The sequence below is a fragment of the Camelus dromedarius genome, chromosome 7 (genome assembly GCF_036321535.1).
Source record: "Camelus dromedarius isolate mCamDro1 chromosome 7, mCamDro1.pat, whole genome shotgun sequence".
Lineage (NCBI taxonomy): Eukaryota > Metazoa > Chordata > Mammalia > Artiodactyla > Camelidae > Camelus > Camelus dromedarius.
The window spans coordinates 9,365,100-9,387,784 of record NC_087442.1 but is presented as its reverse complement, the minus strand read 5'-3'; the positions used below and the strand labels follow the sequence as shown (position 1 = coordinate 9,387,784).

Sequence of the window (22,685 nt, the reverse complement as noted above, 5' to 3'; positions counted from 1 at the left end):
ATAATTTTTTACCTGTTAATCTTTTATATCTAATGAATTTGGTACCCTGCTCTTCTAAGAAAGTAAAATCAACGAGTTTAACTGATGGAAGGAGATGAACCCTTCCCAGGCAATGTCCCCCACCCCACAGGTGGTGATGGCCAACAATCCTTAAACACCACAATGGACTATATAACAGTCACCAAAGTAACAGATTATTTAGGTTTCATAGAGAAAATTTAAAGGAGATCACCTGTGGAACACTGCCTAGCATCCTTTCATCCCAAAATTATCAAGTAATGTATGCTAATTAGGCTAAGTGAATTTAAAAGTTTTTTTTTTTTTTTAAGTAAAGGAAAGTGACTTACAATAGAATTCTCACGACAGCAAAGGGAGACGTGATTCACTCTACTTCAAACAGCCAAATGCAAGGTTTTCTCCTCCACTGAAATATGTCGGCAAGAACTCAGAAAATATTTGTTCTTCAAAGCTTCGGGTAAGATTTTTATAAATCAATGTTAAACTTAAGAGTTTACCCATGTCCCAATTCCCAATTCTATTAGTATTTTCATAGTTCTCTCATATGGAACATTTCTCTTCAGGAGTTACCAGAAATGAACAAGAAAAAGGTGTAACCTGTTAAAGCCAATTACCAGGGGAGAATGAGAAAGAAAAGGGGAGTGAGAAATCATTAACTCTCTGCCGTTACATCATAGACACTGAAATCAAGTCTGGATTACATTTAAAAGCTTTTTTTAAAGGAGGTAAAAAGGAGAAATCTGTAAACCAAGACAGCAGATTAAATTACACTAGGAAACAGAACATGCTAGCCTCGACCTCAAAATCTAGTTTCTATCAGAAAAGGAGAAGTTGACATAAGCGGGAAGGGTCAGGGAGGGAGAGGAAGCAGCACCAGCCACATATTGTTGAAAGAAAGTGGTCTCCGTTTTTATTCACTTATCCACAAATGCTTTACATATTGGTTTACAGAACTTTATAAAGAATTTTATCAGCATGCAGAATGCAGTTTTTAAGACGAGAGCTGGAGCACTGAAATTATGAACACCCTAGACTATCCAAGTGGTTAGTAATGCAAGAGGGGGAACGAAGGGGCCTCCTAGTAAGAAAATTGAAGACAGAGATTTATCAATTCCCTGTCTCATACTACACACTGAAATTAATTCAAGAATTGAGTTACGGAATTACATATATGCAGCGTGTGTGTATACATAGTACGTATGTTTATACGTGATGTGTATGGATAGACAGAAGTACTTGAATATAGTTACAAAACTATAAAATAATACAAAAATGAAGGACTTGGAAGACTGTATCAAGGATTTTCTAGGCATATGCACAAAGCAAGACATCATATATAACGGTATCATTACTAGACTCGGGTTTTGTGCTCACCCCGAACCTCCGGCACATGCAAGTTGCCTGGCACGCAATGGGGGCCCAGTAACACTGATCAAATAAATCAGTGACTGTAGAATACATCCTGGTTTGCCGGGGGGCTGTGTCAGAGACTGGGTTGGAAGGTTACCATCTCAGCACACTGAGTCTCACTCAGTCCAGGAGGCTAGTCTATACTAGTTCATCATTTTGTTGGCACAGCAAACACTTTGACCATTTTCATGTCTTTGTACCTGGATTTCCCCCTGCCTTGAATGCCCGTCAGAATAGTACAGTGATGAAGAACAAGGGGTTTGGGACCACCCAGACCTGGTTCTAATCCTAGTTGTGTCGTTTCTTGGCTGTGTGACTTGAGACACTTGAGGAATTGATTTAACATCTGAGTCCACCAAGTGCGAACTGTAACGATGGAAGATTCAGTGAAATATCACTTATCACTGAGTAAGGAGCGTGACACCAAGTAAATAAATATTCAACAAACACAGCTTTCTGCCCCTGGCAAAGACCTTATCTTTCAAAACTTAGAGAAAATATTTTACTTTCTTTTTTCCAACCTCTCTCCCTTTTTCCCCACTAACCATTCTCACCTATAAACCACAGTATTTAATTCCTTCTGCTAATAATAATTACATGCTTCTCATTCAACAACAGCTGATACACTTCAAGCATGTAGAAAAAATAATTTACTCATCCTTTTTATCTTCAAAATTTAGCCTAGGTCCTGGCAAAAAGATGTCATGAAATAACTGTTTGTAATATCATGTTTAAAAAGCATTCCTTGTCCTATTTCTTATGTCATTAAAACAGTTAAGCCTTGGGGGTGGGGTACAGCTCAGTGGTAGAGCACATGCTTAGCATGCATGAGGTCATGGTTTCAATCCCCAGTACCTCCATTAAAGAAAAAATACTATAATAAATAAAATAAATAAGTATTACCTCCCCCCAAAAACGTTTTAAAAAACCAGTTACCCTAAAGCTAACCATACACACTTGTACACAAAGTTAACCATCACAATTTTACAGTGATTTCTTCCAAGTTAATCCTGAAGACTTTCTGTGTCTTACAAAATTGCTTCTAATGTCGCCATACCCTGTATGAACAGAAACACAATCTTAGAGTTTTTTTTTTTTTAATGTAAAGCACAAACCAGCGGAGTCTCCATATCTGTGCCCCTCACTTAATGCAGCACATGGTCCAGTTCTAAATCAGCAACAAACTGAATTCTATGTGATGGCATTATGAAATAACAGACTGAGTCCATGAAGAGAAAAGGGGTGACTATCATTATTTCCAACCTCATCATCAAAACGACGTCTACATCAGAACTCAAGTCCCAGTAAGACAGTTAAGATTTAAACAGTTCACTGTTGCCAAAGACTAGACTTAGACCTCTCATCCCAGAGTCCCCTGCCCGTTCCACCACACATTAGCTCAAAGTAGGAGAGCTGGTACCATGCCCAGAGTCCTCCATAACCTCAGTGTTAGTACAAAATAATCAAGCTGCCCAAGGGCAGCGTGGAAAAAGCTGGCAGAAACCTTGAGAACAACCCAGCCATCACCAGGGCTTCCTTATCTCCACTAGCACAAGAGGAGTACTTTCCTGTTGGCTGAATCAAGTAAAGTGCAACTCATCTTCATGTCCCACAACTAACCTTTGTACCCAGCAGTCACATGCGATTCTGAAGCAAAACAACTCATTTCTCAATATGCATCCAATGTTAGTTTTACTTCCAAATCCTTTTGCAGGGCAACTTGAACTATTTCTCCTAAAATGTCTTCTAATACAAAGGGTTTCAAACATGAAGAGAATCTATTTAAAACTTTTATGAAGACACTTGACTAGGTAGTTCTCTACTTTCAGTTCTCATAGGTTATGTCCAGTACCATGGAAGCAGACTAGGTAATCTGATGGATGCACAGGTCCTCCACCCAGTCCTCCGGTTTCCAGCCATCTAGTATTTGAGGACCTCCCTGATCATTAACACAGCATCTACCAAAAGGCAAACGAAGGAAAGGAAACCAAATGGAAACCAATTTTTCATTTTTGTTCCTCAATGGAGTTCTTACGTCTTTTAAGAAGGTATAATATTACCACATATCACTGATTTTAAAAATGAACCCATTTTTGCACATTTCAGCATCTCAAAAATGCAGTTTAGGATGCATTCAGAATGTATTTTAGAGTCAATGGTATCTTAGCACCGTGTCAGTTTGTCTCTTCTTTTTTTCCTTTTTTTTAATAGCATAGTAAGAAATGGTGCATCTTACAATTAATGGCTGCAATTAAAACCAGTATTTAAGCAACCCTTCCTATTATTTTATATCAACACCATGAATATTTGTGAAGTGTATAAAGTTTATAAACAAATCAGTTAAAGTTTATGGAATGAAGACGCCAGGGTAAGAGAGACTTGGTATTAACAGGATGATCATCATGTCCTCTGCTTTTCTAACAGAAACTAATGTTTATATTTAAAAGCTTTTACTCCCCTGTGATGCCAAGAAAGGGATGGCGATATTAAGATGGTTATTAATGTTTTGCAACCAGTGAGGAAAATAAGTCCCAAAATAGACAGGGTGAAGAACACAGATTCAACAAACAAAACCCAATGTGCTAAGTACAACGAGGCCCCACAGAAGGGGAAACAAGTCCCACAGGGGGACGGGGGTGTCACGGAAGACGCACTTCAGCAGTCATGAAGGTGAGCATGAGGACCCAGGGCGGGAGAGGCAGGGCACTGCAGGCAGAGAAGATCCCAAATGCCAAAAGGGACCAAATACACCAAAAAGTGGCCAACACTGTGAATAAGGAAAAGAGGTGTTAAATTAAAACAAGGAAGTTACTGGACTGGGGTGGCTCTAGTGCCTTCAAAGCCTGTGTAAGCAAACAGGAAACTAAGCCAGAGACTACTGGAAATGTGCCCTCATCAGGCAAAATTTAAGAATGACCAATCACAGCCACCTAACTAGACTTCCCCAAATAGGGCAACAGCGTAAGCAATACTGTCAAACAACGTCCTCATGTTGTTTTTGCATCTGCTCCATTAAAGCCGCTCCCCTGGCTCCTGACCATTCCCAGCTACTCATCAGAGGCTGCCTGATTTGAATAGATGTTTGCTCCAATCAACTCTTGAAAATTCTAATGGGACTCCATTTATGTTTTAACAGAGGTAATGGCAGTAGAAAAACCTAGAGAGAAGTAGCAGTCACAAAGTAAAATATGTATTTTAGGCCATTTTAAGTAATAATGATCACCATCTTCCCTTCCCCATTAATTTCAGCTAGAGATTCTAAAGACTCAAGTCACGGAGATTTTTTTTTTTAGATCTCCAACCTGCTATGGCTATTACTGTCCTTATTGCTTAGAGCGATGTCGAGGTGTTCCAGGTAGCTGCGAAGTTGTTCATGTCTCCTTCAGACCTGACATGCTCACGCTCAAAATGAAACAAGTTTTTCATATTATTTTGGTTCATCAACTCATGTTCTTCACCACTATGATTCAGCAGGCAGGGCTTCTAAAATTACAGACCTCTCTAGCCAGCTAAAAGGAACTCGTGAATAAGTTTACGAATGAAATCTACAGAAGACAGGTTCAATCTGCTCCTAAGTACAAAAGCCAAAAATTTATCCCATTGGTATCTGAATTAGCATCTAAGTGCTAACACAGCAAGCTGTCATTGGAAACTCTTGGCAGTTCCCTTCCTTTGAGCACTGATGACACAGGAGCCACAGGTAGGGATGTGTGAGGAGGTAATCAGGACTCTCCTTTCCCCAACAGTGTCCCCAAAGAGAATGATACTAAGGTGCCAAGGCTTTATCACACAGCCAGTTCTGTTCCATAAACTGTGTTACACACTGACTTCTTATACAGGGAGGGAACATTTACTGAATGCTGATTCTGTACCAAGTACTTAGATTCTCCCCCACTAGGGAGGAAGCTCAGAGACGACATGCAGTTTTGTCCACTGCTGGTGCACAGAGGAGACCTTCCGTAAGTATTCATTGACTACAAGAATAAACAAGTGCACAGGTTTAAAAAAAAGGACACAAATAAACTTATTAACAAAACAGAGACAGACACAGAAAACAAACTTAAGGTTACCGAGGCCGGGGGTGGGGAGGGATAAATTGAGAGTTTGGGATTTGCATATACTAACTACTATATATAAAATAGATAAATACAAAGCCCTACTGTATAGCATAGGGAACTTTATTCAATATCTCATAATAGCCTGTAATGAAAAAGAATATGAAAAGGAATATATATATATGTATCTGAAACACTAGGCTGTACACCAGAAGTTAACACAACATCGTAAGTCAACTATACTTGAAAAACGAACAAAAAAAAGTCACAAAAATACCCACGCAAGTTAGAAATATATTTAACCCCAAGGCTAAATATATTATTTCTTAGTATCACGGGGCAGATCAGGGAGAGGAGGAGGGAAACACAGGGACTGATAAACGTATATGTTAGGAACATGAAACAACATAAAAGAAATCACAGACCCAGTCTTCGTCTCTGACCACCAAGTGGGAAAGTCTCACAGCAGACGAACCGAGTCTAACCCCCAAATATAACGGATCCGTCTGCTACAAGTCTCCTGTGCTTCAGTAATCCTCCTTTGCAGAGCCAGGTGAAGCTGACACAGACATAATGCTGGACCCGCATTCCATTTCTGCCACAATTAATGAACCTGGGCTCTAGAAAGTCTGGAAGACAGCTGCCTGCAGCAAACAAGTAATAAACATTCCCTATGTACCTGTAAGCTTTCTAAAAGTCAGTTCCCGGGCCTCAATTTTCTCATCCGTTTATTCAGCACGTCTTTCATTGTGCTTGGCATTTTCACCAGCTTGGTATAAAGGCACTGGAGACAGAAACATGGTCCCTGTCCTCAGACATCCCAGACTCTGGCAGGAGACAGGTGATTAACATGAGGTCGTGTGAGATAAATAAAATTAAAATGTAAGAACAAACCTAAGACTGGCATGTGTAGGGTCAGAGCCAAGTCTATTCTAAAATTTTTCATCAAAATTACTATTAATTGAAAGAGTTAAATAACACCCATCCATTTCTCAATGTGTAACTACCACCGTCTTAAATTAAAAATTATATCTGAAACCAAGCTCATATTGTATAGCACAGAGAATGATATTCAGTATCTTGTAGTAACTCATGGTGAAAAAGAATATGAGAACGAATATATGCATGTTCATGTATGACTGAAGCATTGTACTGTACACCAGAAATTGACACATTATAAACTGATGATAGTTCAAAAACAGAGAAAAAAATTGTATCTGAATAAAAATTAATTATAAAATTGATTCATTCAAATGTAAAACTATTTGAGAGAATTCGAGAAAGGGGGAAATGCCATGCCGCTGACCCACATTCAGGGCTTGTATTTAATAGGGGCCTTCTCCAACACTCCAGTGCTAGCAATACAAATTCAGGTGTCCTCTGTAACACGTTCATTTCCAATCACAAGGCCTGTATTTGAGAAGATTTCCGTCAAGGAAGAATCTGTATGGATCATCAAAGCCCATATGACCACAAAGGAAATCTACGCCAGCCTAAACCAACGCAGAATGTCTTTCACTACTACATACATCTTTCAAACAGTTCAAAGATACCTAAGGATAAGAATATTAAAGAAAAAACAATCATTGCATTACAGAACCACCACCTTAAAACAATATGCAGGGATGAAAATGAGAACTCTTCAGAGATTTGAGGATAACAAAGGAAGGAAGGAAGAGAAAAAAGTAATGAAGAAAAGGAGAGCAGAGACAAACAAAAGAAAAAAATTCAACACAATCAATAAAACAAGTCTTTGAAAAAGTCATTATAGATATAAAGATATATTAAGGAAACCCCCTAAAATAAAAGGCAAAATGGCAAAGTAGGAAATACAATAGAAAAAAGGTATATGGAAATATATTAACAATAAATGTAATAAAATTCAGAGAAAATACAACTCATTTTTTTTCCTCTTAGGGAAAATATTATTAAAAAAAGTTTAACTCCTTAAGCAGAAATTAAGATGTAGCTTTCCCCCCCCCCCGAGAATCTAGTAACAGGATTCAAATACCTTTTTGAAAGCAAATATATATTCAATTATCTAAGTTATTATGTTCAAAATTTGTTCAGTCAGCCAACTGTGAGATTCTTGATTTGCTTTTATATTTCATTCACTTCTTTGTCCAAAATTCATTAAGCAGTTGGCATTTGATATTGAACACCTACAGTGCTCATTATTCTTGGTAAAAGATATTAGAACCAAGAGAAATTAATTTTGTCCTCTGAAGACAGATTTATCACGTGAACCTATGAAATACCTATAAACTAGAGGGTTTAGGGCCTGTTTCTTTCACAAGCTGGTGTAAAAAAATTGTTTTGCTTGTTAACATTTCCTGTTTGCTGTGGCTTTTATGGGGCCAAGCTTGCAAAAATCTGGAATAAATTTTTAAAAATATATTTAAACATATCCTGTAAATATAAATACTCCCTGTAAGTATCAATGCTCAAGATTTTCCAAGAATAATGTAAAGTTTGAAATGTAGTCAATTTCTCACCATGATCATACTGAATTTATGACAGGTTCACCCTCTAATAATAGAGTGTGTGTGTGTGTGTGTGTGTTTTCCTGTCCTTTGGACATGAATAATCAATAATAAATCTTAAGAACTGTCAAGGCTCCTGGAAGTAACCTAGTATTGTTTTCTTTCCAATTCATCAAAATTTTAAGGACTTTTTCCAATTTCATTTATTGAGTAGGTAGTTAATGCACTTAGAAGTAATGTTCAAAGATAGGACAGACAGAGTGAAACGTAAGTTATTCTTTCCAGCCCCTACCAACAAGGTCCCCTCTCTGGAGTGAATAATTTTACTAAGTTCTTAGAATTCCTTTTGAATATTAAAAATGTGCATCTTTAGTATCTTTTCACTGGGGATATACATATAACAAAAAAATGCACTGGGACATTGTAATGACTTTATATTTATCTCAAGGGCACCCATGTTATCACTATTCAGTTTACAGCAGTATTTGGGGTTCAAGGAATCTGTCACCTCTTGTAATATTTTGGCTGCCCCAGAATCACAAGCACAATGCAAAAATTCCTTCTGCAGGATTTCTAGAAGATACTCACACTCTGGCTTAAACAAAGATCTCACTAAACGCATCAGTTCCCTCTTCCCCCAGTTAATAGAGGGGGAAAAAATCTCTTTTACACTATGAGAAACTACCTAGTGGTGATTTCTACTCATGGTTTCCACTTGATTACGTCCTCTAGAAAAGGTTACTGCTGAGTCACTGACTTCTAAGGAACACTGTGAAAGGTGTTCCTTAAAAAAAAAAAAAGCTCTTATGTACAAAGTGTGCAAACAAATTAAGGAAGTGAGGTAGCTTACGCTTTCAAAATAAACACTCATTACTGTTCCTCTTCAGGAGCAATTCAGATGAGCCAGATCCCTGCACATGTGCCCGAATGTCTCTGAGGGTGGGGCAGGGAGGGGGCGGTGTCGGGGCCGCAGAGCCAAAGGCGAAGAACCCACCCGGGGATGTCAGAGCTCAAACAGGGGAGGCACGATAATGCCTGCTGCTGTCTTTAAGCTGTTGTGAGGATTAAATACGTGCAACCTTAGCACGTGTCTATCAGAGTTTGAAGACGGAGTAGGGACGGGGGAGACTTACCTACCTGATTTATTTGTTCCTGCAGCTTCAGGGCCTTGAACTGAAGGCCGTATAATAAATGCTCAATCTTATTTTCAAATGTATAAACAGAAAACCCCTACTGAATATCACAGAATTACAGTAAGAGAGGGTAAAAGGAGTTAGCAAAGACCAAGAAGGCAGTGTGAGCGACAAAGAAGCCAGAAGATGGGGGCTCCTGGAAGCCAATGTGGAGGGCAGTTTGAATGCTTATCAGTAAGAGGAGCACTGGAAACTGGCTTTCTCAGGATTACTTCCTGGAACAACCCAGATACATAAACAGTTAAAGGAGAATAGCATCCTCGAGTCAGGACTTCAGCAAACAGACGTGACTGCATTGACGGTAAAACAGAAGAACTCCAGACCACAAGCACAGGAGAAGCGAGAGGGGTCACTGCTGGAGACGGTTCTCCACGAGGGGCCTGCACCCCCGCCCATCCTGTGAGAGAAGCACTGACCGCCTTTGCCTTGGAGGATCTTTTCAAGGATCTCCGAGTGGTCAAAAGACTGGAGAGACAAAGTCCATCTCCCTCTGAAGCTAAGGGCAGGTGACCGTGTACCTTGGGGGGGGGGGGGCTCTTCCACACACTGCCGTCACTTCTACATCTGAAAGTTAGGTGGGAATTGTGTGTGAAAGGCTTGTACCTCCTGGTCCCGTAAGTGCTGGGTGACTTCCAGGTGAGAAAGAGCAGCAGGTACAGAAGATCTGAGAGGTACTGAGAGCAGATCACCGCTGCCCGAATCAAGCTGTTGCTCCCGACTCTGTTCCAATGTGACTCTAACTGAACCTTCCACAGACTGATACCAACACCTTCTTTTCTCTCCCACCGGCCTCTGAGGCCCAAGACCATTTCACATTCAAGTGCAAAGCCTCCAGGCAAGACCCTGGGGAAACTAAACCCCTTGGACTCATTGCCACCAGCAGCGAATCAGGATCTAGTGGCCTCTGACATTCCAAGCTTTCACTACAGAAGAGATGCTGTTAGTGGCCAAGTCAGCAGCCTCACTCTCCAGTCCTGACTGTAGTCCCATCACACCTCTGCCTGCAGAGGTGGCCTGTCCACCCTCACCATACACAAGAGCCTTCTCCAGTTAAATTTCTTGGGATCATGCAGGCAGATCCACGCTCTGTCCCTCTGGCAGGCAAGGAGATCTTCGGTCCTCCATCACCAAATGAGGCCTTGATATCTTATTGGATTCTTTGGGTTCCAGAGACAGTAGGTGCCCCCTTGGATTTTCTCCCTGGCACTTAATATTAGCTCATCTACAAACCAGCACCCTCTGAGCTCAAAAAGGCTCTTCTGGAAATTATCTAACAAGCTGGGGCACACGCTCTCAGCCTTTGGGCCCCCAGCTCGAATCACCTCTGAGCTACACCTCTGTGCCTGATGACTTCACCCACCAGAGCATCAAGCAAGGGGGGCAGCCTCCAACCAGAGACCTGCCTGGGGGTTTTGGACTCATCATCTGGCCATGGTCACCAAGTACATCCCTTTTCAAAAGCAGCTTGCCACTGGGCTCTTGATGAAACTGACCCTCGAGGGCCTTGTGACTCTCTGGCCTGATTTTTCCACCGAGAGATGGATCAACTTGAACTCCACGACTGTCAAGGCAGGAAGGGCTCAATAACCTCCCCTTAAGGACAGAAAGTATACACTCAAGGACCAGCGAGCCTGTCCCAGGGACAGCTCAGCTTTTCATGAGAAAGAAGTAGTGGTTCTTCTGGGGTGAACTTTGCCCAGGCTGCCACCTGAGGCTAAGGCACTGGCTCACACAGCCGTCAGCTAAGCTGAAACCCAGTGGTCCCTGGACACTGCAGCTGTTGGGTCTCAGCACAACCAGGCAGAAGCTAAACTGGACACAGTCTTTGTTCAGGAGGCAAAATCCAAGCCACTCTCACAGCTCTGGCCAATACGGCTTTATCGTATCTTTACTGACCCTTGGACTATCACCAGGGAGGGGTCTAGCTCACGCTGGCCTCATCCTGCCGCCCTGGAGTATGACTGATAATGCCCCTGGTTAAATTCCGTGTAAGATAAGTTGAACAGATGTGGTCCGAGCACGTCTATCCGGTTGTCTAGAATGGCTGCAAGCGTGATGTATTCTTGTGAAAACTCATCAGACACCAAGACAGGATAGAAACAAAGCAGATAACAGCGAGAGGTCATACTCCACGGGCCTCTCGTGATTCTGCACGTCTTCCAAGTGAGGTGTCGATTAGCTTTGCTCTGGACTATCTTTTCAAGAAAATTTGGAAGACAGAGAGAGTGTCGCCTCTGGAGCAAAGTGCAGGCTTCCTTACTGTCCAGTATGACAAAGATAATCTCTCTTTCCACGGCATTTACTTCCCATTCTAAAAAACTGGAGACTCAGAAGCCCTGGGTTCCTCTCTGTATTTCAACCCACAGCATAAACAGCTGTCCCTGACCCTCTTATCATCCACTGGGAGGCGAGGTCCAGGGAAGCAGCCCTCTGGCTACTGCTGTGAGTAATGAAGGGTCCTCAACTCTGACCTCGGGGTCTCGGGGCTTTCACCATCGCACGTGGACCTGCGCGGCAGACCTGGCAGCCTGCGAGCAGGGTAAAGTCGAAGGTGGCTCATAGTTCTTGACATTTACAGCATCAAAAAATAAATAAATAAGTAAATGACCATGGTTTTAGGCGCAAGAATCAGTTGCATATAACCATTCATAGAAGTCCTAAAAAGTTGAGAAAATGTTAATAAACTTAACAAAGAATCCCCACTCCGCTCAGCCCTTCCCCCACAAGCATCATCAGTACTTGGAGGTGCTCAACTTTAGTACCTGTATCATACCATTTGAACTTTACAAATTTCCAGTATTTTACTTTTGGCTGTGAAATGAACAACAGTACAATCATACAGGGCTGAGGAGCACTAGAAAACTGACGACAAAAGACTTATTTCCAAAAATTCTCAGAATTAATAAAAGCACTGATTGATATCTAAAATATTGTCTCTTGGGAATTTGTACATGTTTTAATATGAGTTTCTCGGAATTTACAACCCCAATTTATGCTATAAATAATATATCAGCAGAGGATAAATATCACAGAAGTCACATTTCTGAAATGCTTAAGAATACCATGGTTTATAGAAATAGTAAATATGTCAGAAGAATACATATTCAGGCTTATGGGTAGAAAACATATGTCTATGTCAACAAGACTCCAGAAAATGATAGCTGATTTTCTTTCCTTCCATAAGACAATATTAACTATCCCATAAAGCACAAGACACTTTTGTTCACATCATAAACCACCAAGTCAAAATACGTGCATATGAGTATAGCCATGGAATGTGTCTCAGTAAATGCCACTTATCTTCATCATAAATTTCTAACAGCTCATTATAAACAAAACTCAGGAACAAGACTCAGAATTACATGACTTTAAAGACAGGTCATCGTTCATGACTGATAACTTCATAACTGAAGCAGGGGGCTACTGGATAGTAATGATTTTTATACTCCGAAAAAAAGTGCTGTTCACATCCTTTGAGAATTTTCCCAACACAAATGCAACAAAAACCACCTTGTTAAGTCCTACACATTGTTATTATTTCACTTGTAAATATTTCAGAACCCATCTCTAAAAGGTAAGTTCTTTAAAAGATAGTACCACAATGACATCATCACATCCAAGAATCAATCACGGTTGCTTGATATCAATTACCCTGTGAGTCCAAATTTCCTCTTGTACGAAAAAAATTCTTTTCATACGTGGTTCATTCAAAGAAGAATTCAAACAAGGTCTGCACATACAACTCTAAAGTTTCTTTTAATCCGTGTTTCCATTTCACTTCCCTTTGGATGGCTTCCCCTAAAGGTGACAGTATTAGTAGGTGGGTCCTCTGGGAAGCCATTCGGTCTTGAGGGTGGGGCCCTCATTAATGGGATGAGTGACCTTATAAAAGAGCCCCGACAGAGCGCCCTCACCCCTTCCACCACGTGAGGACACAGTGAGAAGGCAATGAAGCAGGAAGGCGGACCTCACCAGAAGGCGACCATACTGGCACCATGATCTTGGACTTTTCAGCTCCAGAAGCGTGAGAAGTAAATTTCTGTTATTTATAAGCCTGTAGTATTCTGTTACAGCACCTGAACAGACTAACATCTTTCCATTCATTCTGATCACAGTCTACACCCATTATTTTGTCAGGGGTTGAAGCTGTAATTCTGCTGCTGCTCTTAAACTCTACCACTTCTCATTAGGAGTTGAGGTTCTAATTCTGTCATTACTCTTTCATTTATTACCAGGAATACTTCTGTGAGGAGAAACCCCCATATCCCTAATTTGTTTACCCTGATGTGTAGTTTGTACAGGAATGGCAAGATAAACATTAGACTTTTTTCTTTCCTTTCCTACTGGTTTCATCAGAATTTCTTTTTCCTTTAAAGAAAGACCCTGCAGTAAGGAGCGACAATCAGACTGACAGCTGACTCTCAGCAGGAGCACTGGAAGCCAGATGATGACCGTGGACTAATATAAAGGGTCCACACCTCCGTATGCAACAAAATGAATAAAATAAGTATCATGAGTCACAATGATTAAAGGGATTTTCAAATGTGCAAACTCTCTCACAATTGTTTATACAACAATTATACAATGTATAACTGGGGGCTTTAAAAAGGTTAACTGAAATAGCCACCAATGGCAGTCTAAGCCTGAAGAAGGGATAGTATATTTCAAGTATTCTTAGATCCCAGAATCTGCTTAGGAGAAAGGTAAATATAATTATTAACTTAATACTTTAAGTCAAAGATACATGTTAGAAATTTTAAGAGAAGGACAAAAAGAAAACACACACGGGAATATAATTTCTCACAGAGTAAAGAGGAAGACAATGAAGTAAGAATTATAGGAAGTGGGGAGACAGCTCCAGTGGTGAAGCGCATGCTTATAAAAAAAAAAAAGAAGTAAGAATTATAACAAAATACCTAAAGAAAAAAGAATAGTGGAGGTTTTAAGAAAAAAAAAAAATCCCACTTGACACCAAAAGCATCAAGAACATGAACAGGAAGAACTGGTCAATTGGACCTTGTCAACATTAAAAACTTTTGCTCTGCAAATGACACTGTTAAGCGAATGAAAAGACAAGCTACAATTGGGAGAAATATTTGAAAACCAAGCCCTCAAAAGGACTTGTAGCTAAAATACTGAAAGAACTCTCAAAATTGAATACAAAAATAATCCAATTAGAAAATGGGTAAAAAACAGGAACAGACATTTCACCAGAGGACAGACGAACAGCACACAAGCACCTGAATTCACCATTAGCTGTTAGGGAAATGCAAATTACAGCCACTGTGAGTTGTCATCACACACCTATCAGAATGTCTAGAATAAAAAAAGGCGACAGTATCAGAAGTGTGGGAGGGTGCGGGGAGCCTGGATCACTCACAGTGCTGCTAAGACCAGTCACTCTGGGAGATGTGAGGCATCCAGGGGTGGTGCGAGGAAGGGCTGTGCTCATGGAACAGTCTGCATCTTGAACAGGGTGGTGGTTACACAAAGGTACACCAGGGATAAAACCGTGCAGACAGACGCACACACGTGCACACACAAATGCGTGCATGCGAAACTGGGGAAATCTGAATAAGCTCCAACAAAAGTACTATCCATTTCCTAGCTTTGCTATTGGGTTAACATGTACGATATGAACGCAAGTGTTACCATCAGGGTAAAATGGGTAAGAGGTACTTGGGGACCTCCCTGAATATCTTCTTTGCAACTTCCTGTCAATCTCTGCTTATGTCAGAATTAGAAACTTAAAAAAAAAAAAAAAGAAACAGTCACACAAAAACTTTCTTACTTAAAAACAAACATTGGAGACCTGAATACAAATTTATCAGTAAACTCAGTCAAGAAACAAAGTAAGATCTTTAGTCCAAAGACAGACTGGATTGTCAAACTGGATATAAAATTAAAACCCAGCTAAGCTATACGCTGTTTGCAAGAGAGGTATCAAAATATTAAGGATCAAAGAGTTTCAAAGTATAAAATTAGAAAAATATATTAAGTAGGAAAATATTAGCCAAAAGATAGCTAATGCTATCAGACCTTACAACTAGCCTGTTAAAGTTACTCATTTCAGGGTATACTTTGGTACCATCACTCAAAAAAAAAAAAAAAAAAAAAAGATTGGAGAAATATATGCAAATATTGGTGAAGTTTCTGTAACCCTTACAAATGCCCACCAGGGTTTGGGACCAAAAGTATGTACTCCACTGCTGACTGACTGACTGATGGGAAGGACTTCCAGAACTTCCAAACACTGTGAACCTCCATGTAACAGCTTTGTCGGGTCTGCTAACTGAAATATTTATCACCAGCCTCCACCAGAGCTCAAAGTGTACAAGCGAAAAGTTCGATACTAGTGCATCTTTCATCCTCAAAAATATACAAGTAGGGAGTCAATACTTTATTCTCATTTAAACAAATGAAGGAGAATATATTTGACACTCAAAAAAATATAAAATACCTTACACCGAAATCCAAAATCTTATCTAAAACTTGATACTGCCTTTCTAAGAGTTAATTTTTTTCTAGCTGAGGTAGGTCTAGCCAAGAAGCAGTTAAATACTATATCACTGTTATTCTACTCCAGTTTAACTTTCACTCAATATTCCTAATAGTCATTAAATCAGATAATAATTAAAATTTTATTTTATTATTCATTTCCATGAAATACTAAAATGCCACTCCCCCAAATTCTTATTTTAATACTTTGTCATATTAAACAATGATACAATATTCAGGATACCATTTTAAAGCAAGTTTTGCAGGCGATTATATTCACTTTGTAAGTATACATTATCTTGATTCAAGTATCCACCAATTTTCTTTTACTAACAAAATTCACTTACAAATAACTACAAAACACAAAATTCAACACTTTAAATTTTAGATCCTTGTCAAGAATAGAATTATAGTCTTTAAAAGGCAGTTGTAAAAAAAGATAACTAAATATTATTTTAAGAAGAACAGTGTCCAGGAAATTCTATGTAACCAACATAGGATATATAAAAATATTGGTTTAAAAAAACCTCAAAAATTGAAGCCTGCTTGGTGGTGAACAGCATTTCCTGAACTGGCCACATATCCCCCCACAAAATAAAATGCCTAAAGTGATTAAATGTTCTGGCCCTTGAAAATATAATTATGTGCTAACTACTGTGAAATCAATCAATTGGTTAAACTGGTAAAGCACAGTCATTCTGTAACGACTTACATGTAGACATGCAGTCTCTTCTCCAATCCTATCTGTCCACTGACAACTCATCGCATCATTTCATAATCACAAGAGAATGAGAAGCTAAATATGAGTAGTCTTATCATGGATTCTGAAAGGGGGAGGACAGACTAAATTTGGTTCTCATAAATCTGCAACTTTCTATCACCTCTACTCCATCCTTCAAAGGCAGAAACCTTGCCTTGGCTTCCTTTCTATCTCCCCAATACAGGATTCTGCACTCAGCATGCGATCAATAAACGCTTTTTAACAAAAATGGCTTAGAACCAGGCCCAGTGTCCCACCGGCTACACCGCTTTCGTAAAAGATTTCCATTAGCTCCCACATTATGGCCCCATGGTTCACTGAAACTCAATTACAACCAACCGTTTTACAAAAACGTCTCATTTTAACAAGCAGGTCTCTCCTAGTCTCAGTAAAACAGAGCATTTTGTGCACCGTGTAGTTTGAATCCTCTGGTACTTGTGAATTTTTCTAGAGTGCCAAGATAGTCAAGAAGTTTTACACTAAATGAACACGCCCCCAGAAATGTCATGTTTTCTCAGAATACGTATAAATGCTTTGAGGTTTTTAAAAACTAATCACCAGTTTAGAAGAGATTTCCAGTTTATGGTAAATCTATAGACAGTAAGCCTTTTTTTTTTTTTTTTGGCCTCATCTCCAAAGCAAGAGGGTTCATGAGATATTTTAACCATGATACAGAGAATCATATTCATGCTTCAGTTTTACTTTGTTCAGCCAGTTCTTGGAATTTGGCTTATTTGACTGTAGACCCAGGAAGAAGCATCCAAGAAGTCTGTCACATGGCCCTCTCCCACACAATCAGGAAGAGGCGCCCAGGCAACTTGGAAGAAAGATGCTATCATAGCAGGCTGGGTGTGGTCCAACCTTACCACATGCTGCAGAGAAGCTGGAGGGACTGACAGGAAGAAATCTGACCTGAAAGAGCCCACCTACTTCCACCTGGGAAGGTTTTACAAGCTCATTCTGCTGCAGTAGGGAAGAGGACAGGTGTGGATCATCGCTGCTTATAGCCGGCATTCACTGAGCCTTTACAGTTCTGAGTGTTTTGTTTACACTCACCCGGCGCGATGTGTAAGTACTCTGCACATTTACTGTTTTTAAGACGAAAAAGCTCAAGTGGTTAGCTCCTGTGGCCAAAATCATACAAGGAGCAGCGGGGCATCTGGCCCCAGCGTTTTCCCACTGTTAAGCAGAGCACTATATACACTCTGTACGTTTCTGGACTGAATATTTGGGAAGATACTGATGGAAAACCTTTTTTTCCCCAACTTTTATAACAGCAAAGTTAGAGAGCTCGGGGGCAATTTAAATACATCTGAATTATACATGGAGATTAAATGACTTGGAGAGTGACTGAAGTAACAATCTCAAACCAAATTAAAAAAAAAAAACACCACTAGAAGTCTCTGATGTGCTTCTCAGGGACAGAGGAAATGACCAAATGTGAACTGAGCAGGACACAGGTCCACACAAGGTCTGCACTCTCTCTGATACCCTTTTAGAACATAGCACCTCTCTGTGCTCAAACCACCCTCCCCATTCTCACTCACATCTTGTAACCTTACGGCCTTCTTCAGTGATAACACTCAATCAGTCAGAAAGCTGGCACAAATTCACACAAACACATCCACTCACTCCCAGCATCTCCATCCTCAAATACACCGCTCACCTTCGGATGTAAATAACCGTTCATGCTCTCAACACCTCGTCATCCCCCTGGGCCCGAGATCCCACTCCGTCTTGTACCAGATCACAGCACCAGACCCCATCGTTTCTGGGGTCCTTCCCTCTTCTCTCCTGCATAATTATTGCCCTTCTGCTGGAACATTCCAATCAGCATCTATAATGCTATTAACTCTCCATGCTCTACAACACACACACATACCCCCCAAGTATTCCTCAGCCTGCCTCTCAATTTCTCTGCTGTTACAGAGAAATGGCTCCAAAAAAACAAACAAAAGAACTTGAGAACTCTATTCTCACTTTCCCCCTCAATCCCTAACACCCCACCCTCCTTAAACCCACTACAATCAGGCTTTCACCTCCACCACGCCCCTGTGGAAACGCTCACGTCGCAGTCGGCAGCGACTCTGCTTTGCTCAGTCCAGAGCCCGTTCAGAGCTGCCGGGCTCAGCCCTTGGTCCCGGCCGCCCTCTATCTGCGCTCACTCCTCCGATGGTCTCCTCTAGTCGCATGCGTTCATTACTGCCCACGTGCTGTGATCCCCAAATGCATCTCCCCAGCCCTAGTCCGGTCTCTTCGTTGGACTCCAAAGCTGTATCTCCGTATGTATACATGATGGACATCTCAAACTTAACAGGTACAAAAAAACCTGATCTCACCCAAACTTCTCCTTAAAGGCAACTCTATCTTTCCAGTTGTTCAGGAAAGAAACCTCAAGGGTCACCTTCAACTTCTCCCTTCCTCTTACATCCCCATCAATCTGTCAGCAAATCTAGCCACGGCTACTTTCAAAACACACCCAGATCCTACAGCCTCGCCCCACCGTCACTGCTCCTAGCTGACCCATCCTGCCATCCTCTCCCGTCCAGACGGCCGCAGCATCCTGCTTCCTGGCTCCCCACGTCCACCCTCATCTCCCAAATCCACTAGCAACAAAGCACTTCTGGTTTGTGACTCTGGGGCTGAATCAGACCAGTTCACTCTTCTGCTCACATCCCCCTGTTCCACTCAGAAAAACCCAAATCCCCCCGGGCCCTGTGCCTCCCACTGCAACTATCACAGCTCCTTCCTGTCCTGCCCCGGCCACACCGGGCCCTCCCTGCCCTGCTGCTCTCTGAACAGCCTAACTCCTGCCACCAGGGTCTTTCACTGGCTGTTTCTCTGCCTGTAACACTGTTTCCACAAATGTCTTCCCAGCTTAGTCCCTCACTTCCTTCAAGTTGCTCCCGTGGCCTAACAGAGCCACCTGTGTGTGAAGGAATTTAACCTGCCAGAAGGGGGGTCCTTGCCCTCAGCTTCTGGGAGGTCATCACCAAGCCCTGGGGTTACATAGCCTGATAAGAGCATCTGTTTGCCTGGGGACCCTGGGTCAGGTGGGAGAGTGTAACAGTGTGATTTGGGGTGGGGCTGTGGGTCAGCTTGACCCCTCAGTGGGGCAAGAGACTGAGATACACCACCTGGTCAGACAACCATGTCTACAGGACAGTCCCAACAAAAACTCTGCACACCAAGCCTTGGGTAAGCTTCCCTGGTGACAGTACTCTGTCTACTGTCATACGTGGCTGCCAAAAACATCACACATAAATGCCAAGAGTGCTGTTCACAGGGGGAGGACTACTGGACACTCTGCCTTTGGAACTTTCTGGGCTCTGCCCTGTGCACCACTTCCCGTGGCTGCTGCTTTTAATCTGGATCTTTTCCCTGCAATAAACGATGAGCACAGAGCTTTCATGAGTTCTGTGTGGGCTTCTAGCGAGCTCCTGAAGCACTGGGTGCTGAGGACCCCCAAACTTGGACTAGTGTGAGACATGAAGGCAGCCTTGTGCACTAGACCCCCTCCTAACTCTGCCCCACCCTGTCTCCCAGTCACACATACTTCCAATCAGACTCCTTTTTTTCCCCCACCACATTCCCCACCTTCAAACCTATTACTGTATTTCTATATTGTAATTGCTTAGTTTCCTCCAGCTGAACAGAAACGCTAGAAGGACCAGTGCGCCTCCCAGGCCTGGTGCAGAGCAGACATTTAGTGTTTAACCGCTGAGTGAACTCTGGCAACTCTGGTCAGGCAATTGCTTTAACCAAGGCCAAGGGAACAATTTTAGCTTGCCTGCTTATAAACAGTTTGGTTATCAGTCTTAAAAAACAAAAACAAAACAACACACATACACACACACACACTGTGGCCAAAAAGAAAAACCTTCAACATAGGCTTGTTCCCACCATTAGTTCCTAATCAGGAACAAGCCGATCATCCCCTTTAACGTAAACTCAACCCTCCTGACACTGTCAGGCATGGTACTCTCCCCATTAACTCAAACAGGTAAACTTCGCAGTTACACAGCAACTGTCCTCTCAACACGAAAAACACAGATTAATGACCAGTGTCCAAGATACAAGCCATTTAATTAGCATGCCATATCATGTTTTTTTCTTTTTCCTGTTTTATCTTTTATTTTTTTTAATGAAGGACAGTTGATTTACCACATTGTGTGAGTTTCTGGTGGACAGCATGATGCCAACTGCATTGTGACAGCAACACTACGATTATTCTATTTCAGGTGCCCACTACGACCAACAATGCTGAAAGCTGGGACTATGCCTTACCTTGTTCTCTGGTACACAGCACAGCACCCGGCCCACAGTCAGGGTTCCACACCAGCTGCTGCGTTTTGTATCCACCCATGACTAAAGCGGGTGGTGAAGGGTGATCCTGGCAGAGACCCTGTGGAGTTCCCATTGTAATACAGTCTCATCTTTATCTCGCTAGCTCTTCTAAACAGCCCTGATCTCTCTGCTGTTGAAATAAAGCAGACAGGCATGCATCTATGCAGAAAAAGAGAGGACAGGAGGACAGTCAGATCAAAGGGTTTTCTATAGATTAATCAGACCTTCAAATAAGAGCTCAATCTTTCAAAAACATTCAAGCTAAGACTCAAAGTCTGAAAATCTTAGAACAACAAAATATTATCAAAAATAGTTGTATTTACAGTCGCAACTACAGGCTAGCATGACCTTAATGCCGGCACCAGTTCTGCTTTGGGGCTGAGAACGGTGCTTCCATCCCATCCATCTGCCAAATAGTCCAGGATGAAACTCTTACAGCAATTTTCAATTTTTTTTTTTTGACTTGTTACTTTACTTCCCTACCCTGGGTCAGAAAGGCCTGGATGCCTGCTCATTCTTGTAACCCTCAAGAGCAGCACAGTACCTGGCACAAATTAAGAGTTTAAAAAAAAAAAAGTGCTTGTTCAGACTGAATACTACATGGAGCATGGGAAGAATCAGAAACAGAGACGTTTGATCAGCATTCTAGTATCACTAGAAAAGACATCCATTAATGTTTTCTTTTAAGGCTACACGAAGATTCCTTGAAATGGAACATTTTTACCAGGTACCTTCAGAAAATTCAGTAATTTTTAATGTTTTGGTAAATACATTAGCCTGGTGTAGAAATACTAAAAAGTCAGCGAGGGATCTAATCTTCGCTGAACGTTGCCATAGGTGGTCTCCCCAGCTACGCTATAGAAACAACCGGATGACTCAGGTGCTGCCTGCGTGGTGCACTCGATGTGTGAAAGTTGGCCGGCTAAATACTTTTCTGGTTATTAGAAATCAAATTAAAAAAAAAAATTTAATAGTGGATATGAATTCAAAAATTAAAGGGCACTTAAAAGAAATGTAAGAGATTGTAAAAAGAAAGGCAAACTTTCTCTAGTTTGGAGCAAACATTAGTTGGCTGAGCAGGTCCTTAATGGGTACCTAAAGTAATTGGTATATTTAAAATAGGGGCAGTTTGTTCTTGCTGATAAAGCAGACAGCTGCTCTGAATTATACTTCATGCTGTTTTCAGAAACAGCTCATTTCCTGTTGCCAGGACTAAAGCTACCTGCAACTATACACCTTAACTTCATCACCTTGTATCATTCAAGAAAGGCATCTAATTCCTTGCTCACAGTTAGTGTGGACATGTCCACAAACATCCTCCCTCTTCAGAATACGCCTGGCTAGGGTACACTTGGCTCTCCATATCTGTGAGTTTTGCATCTGTGGATGTGGCCAAGCACAGATGGAAAATATTTGGGGTGGGGGGGAAATCCAGCAAGTTCCAGAAAGCAAAACTTGAACTTGCAATGAACCGACAACTATTTACATCGTATTTACATTGTATTTACAACTATTTACATAAAATTCACATTGAATTAGACATTATATGTAATCTATAGAGATGACTTAAAGTATACAGGAGGATGTACATGGGTTAGATGCAAATACTACACCATTTTATATAAGGGACTTGAGCACGCACTGATTTTAGTATCCATACGAAGTCCTGTTAACCATTTCCTCACAGATACCGAGTGGTGGCTTAATTTTATGACATTCCTTATAAAAACACTAAACAATACAGAACTTTAAAAAAAAATGCTACTCTCCCTTAATTTTAAGTTTTCTTAAGCAAATATATTTTTCATTGTCCACATTTTTACAGGGCATAATATATATATATCTAAGTAAAGAGGGAAAAAACACATAGTTGTACCAATCTTTTTGATTGTGTTGGGGAGGAAAATTTTTTCCTCTACCC

General features: G+C 41.1%; 1 protein-coding gene across 10 annotated transcripts in view; it reads right to left on the bottom strand.

The window, feature by feature from the left end:
- The window catches only part of TPK1 (thiamin pyrophosphokinase 1), a 337,072-nt gene that overhangs the window by 287,426 nt on the left and 26,961 nt on the right, over window positions 1-22,685 (bottom strand). The window contains exon 1 of one of the 10 annotated variants that reach the window (XM_064487272.1): window positions 20,705-20,851. The exons of 8 other annotated variants lie outside the window; for them this stretch is intronic. In XM_064487272.1, coding sequence (XP_064343342.1) covers window positions 20,705-20,837 — 133 coding nt within the window. In that variant the 5' untranslated portion in view covers window positions 20,838-20,851. Of the gene's footprint in view, window positions 1-20,704; window positions 20,852-22,685 lie in introns of those variants that run through there. One more of the 10 variants, XM_031455542.2, reaches the window with a different exon arrangement.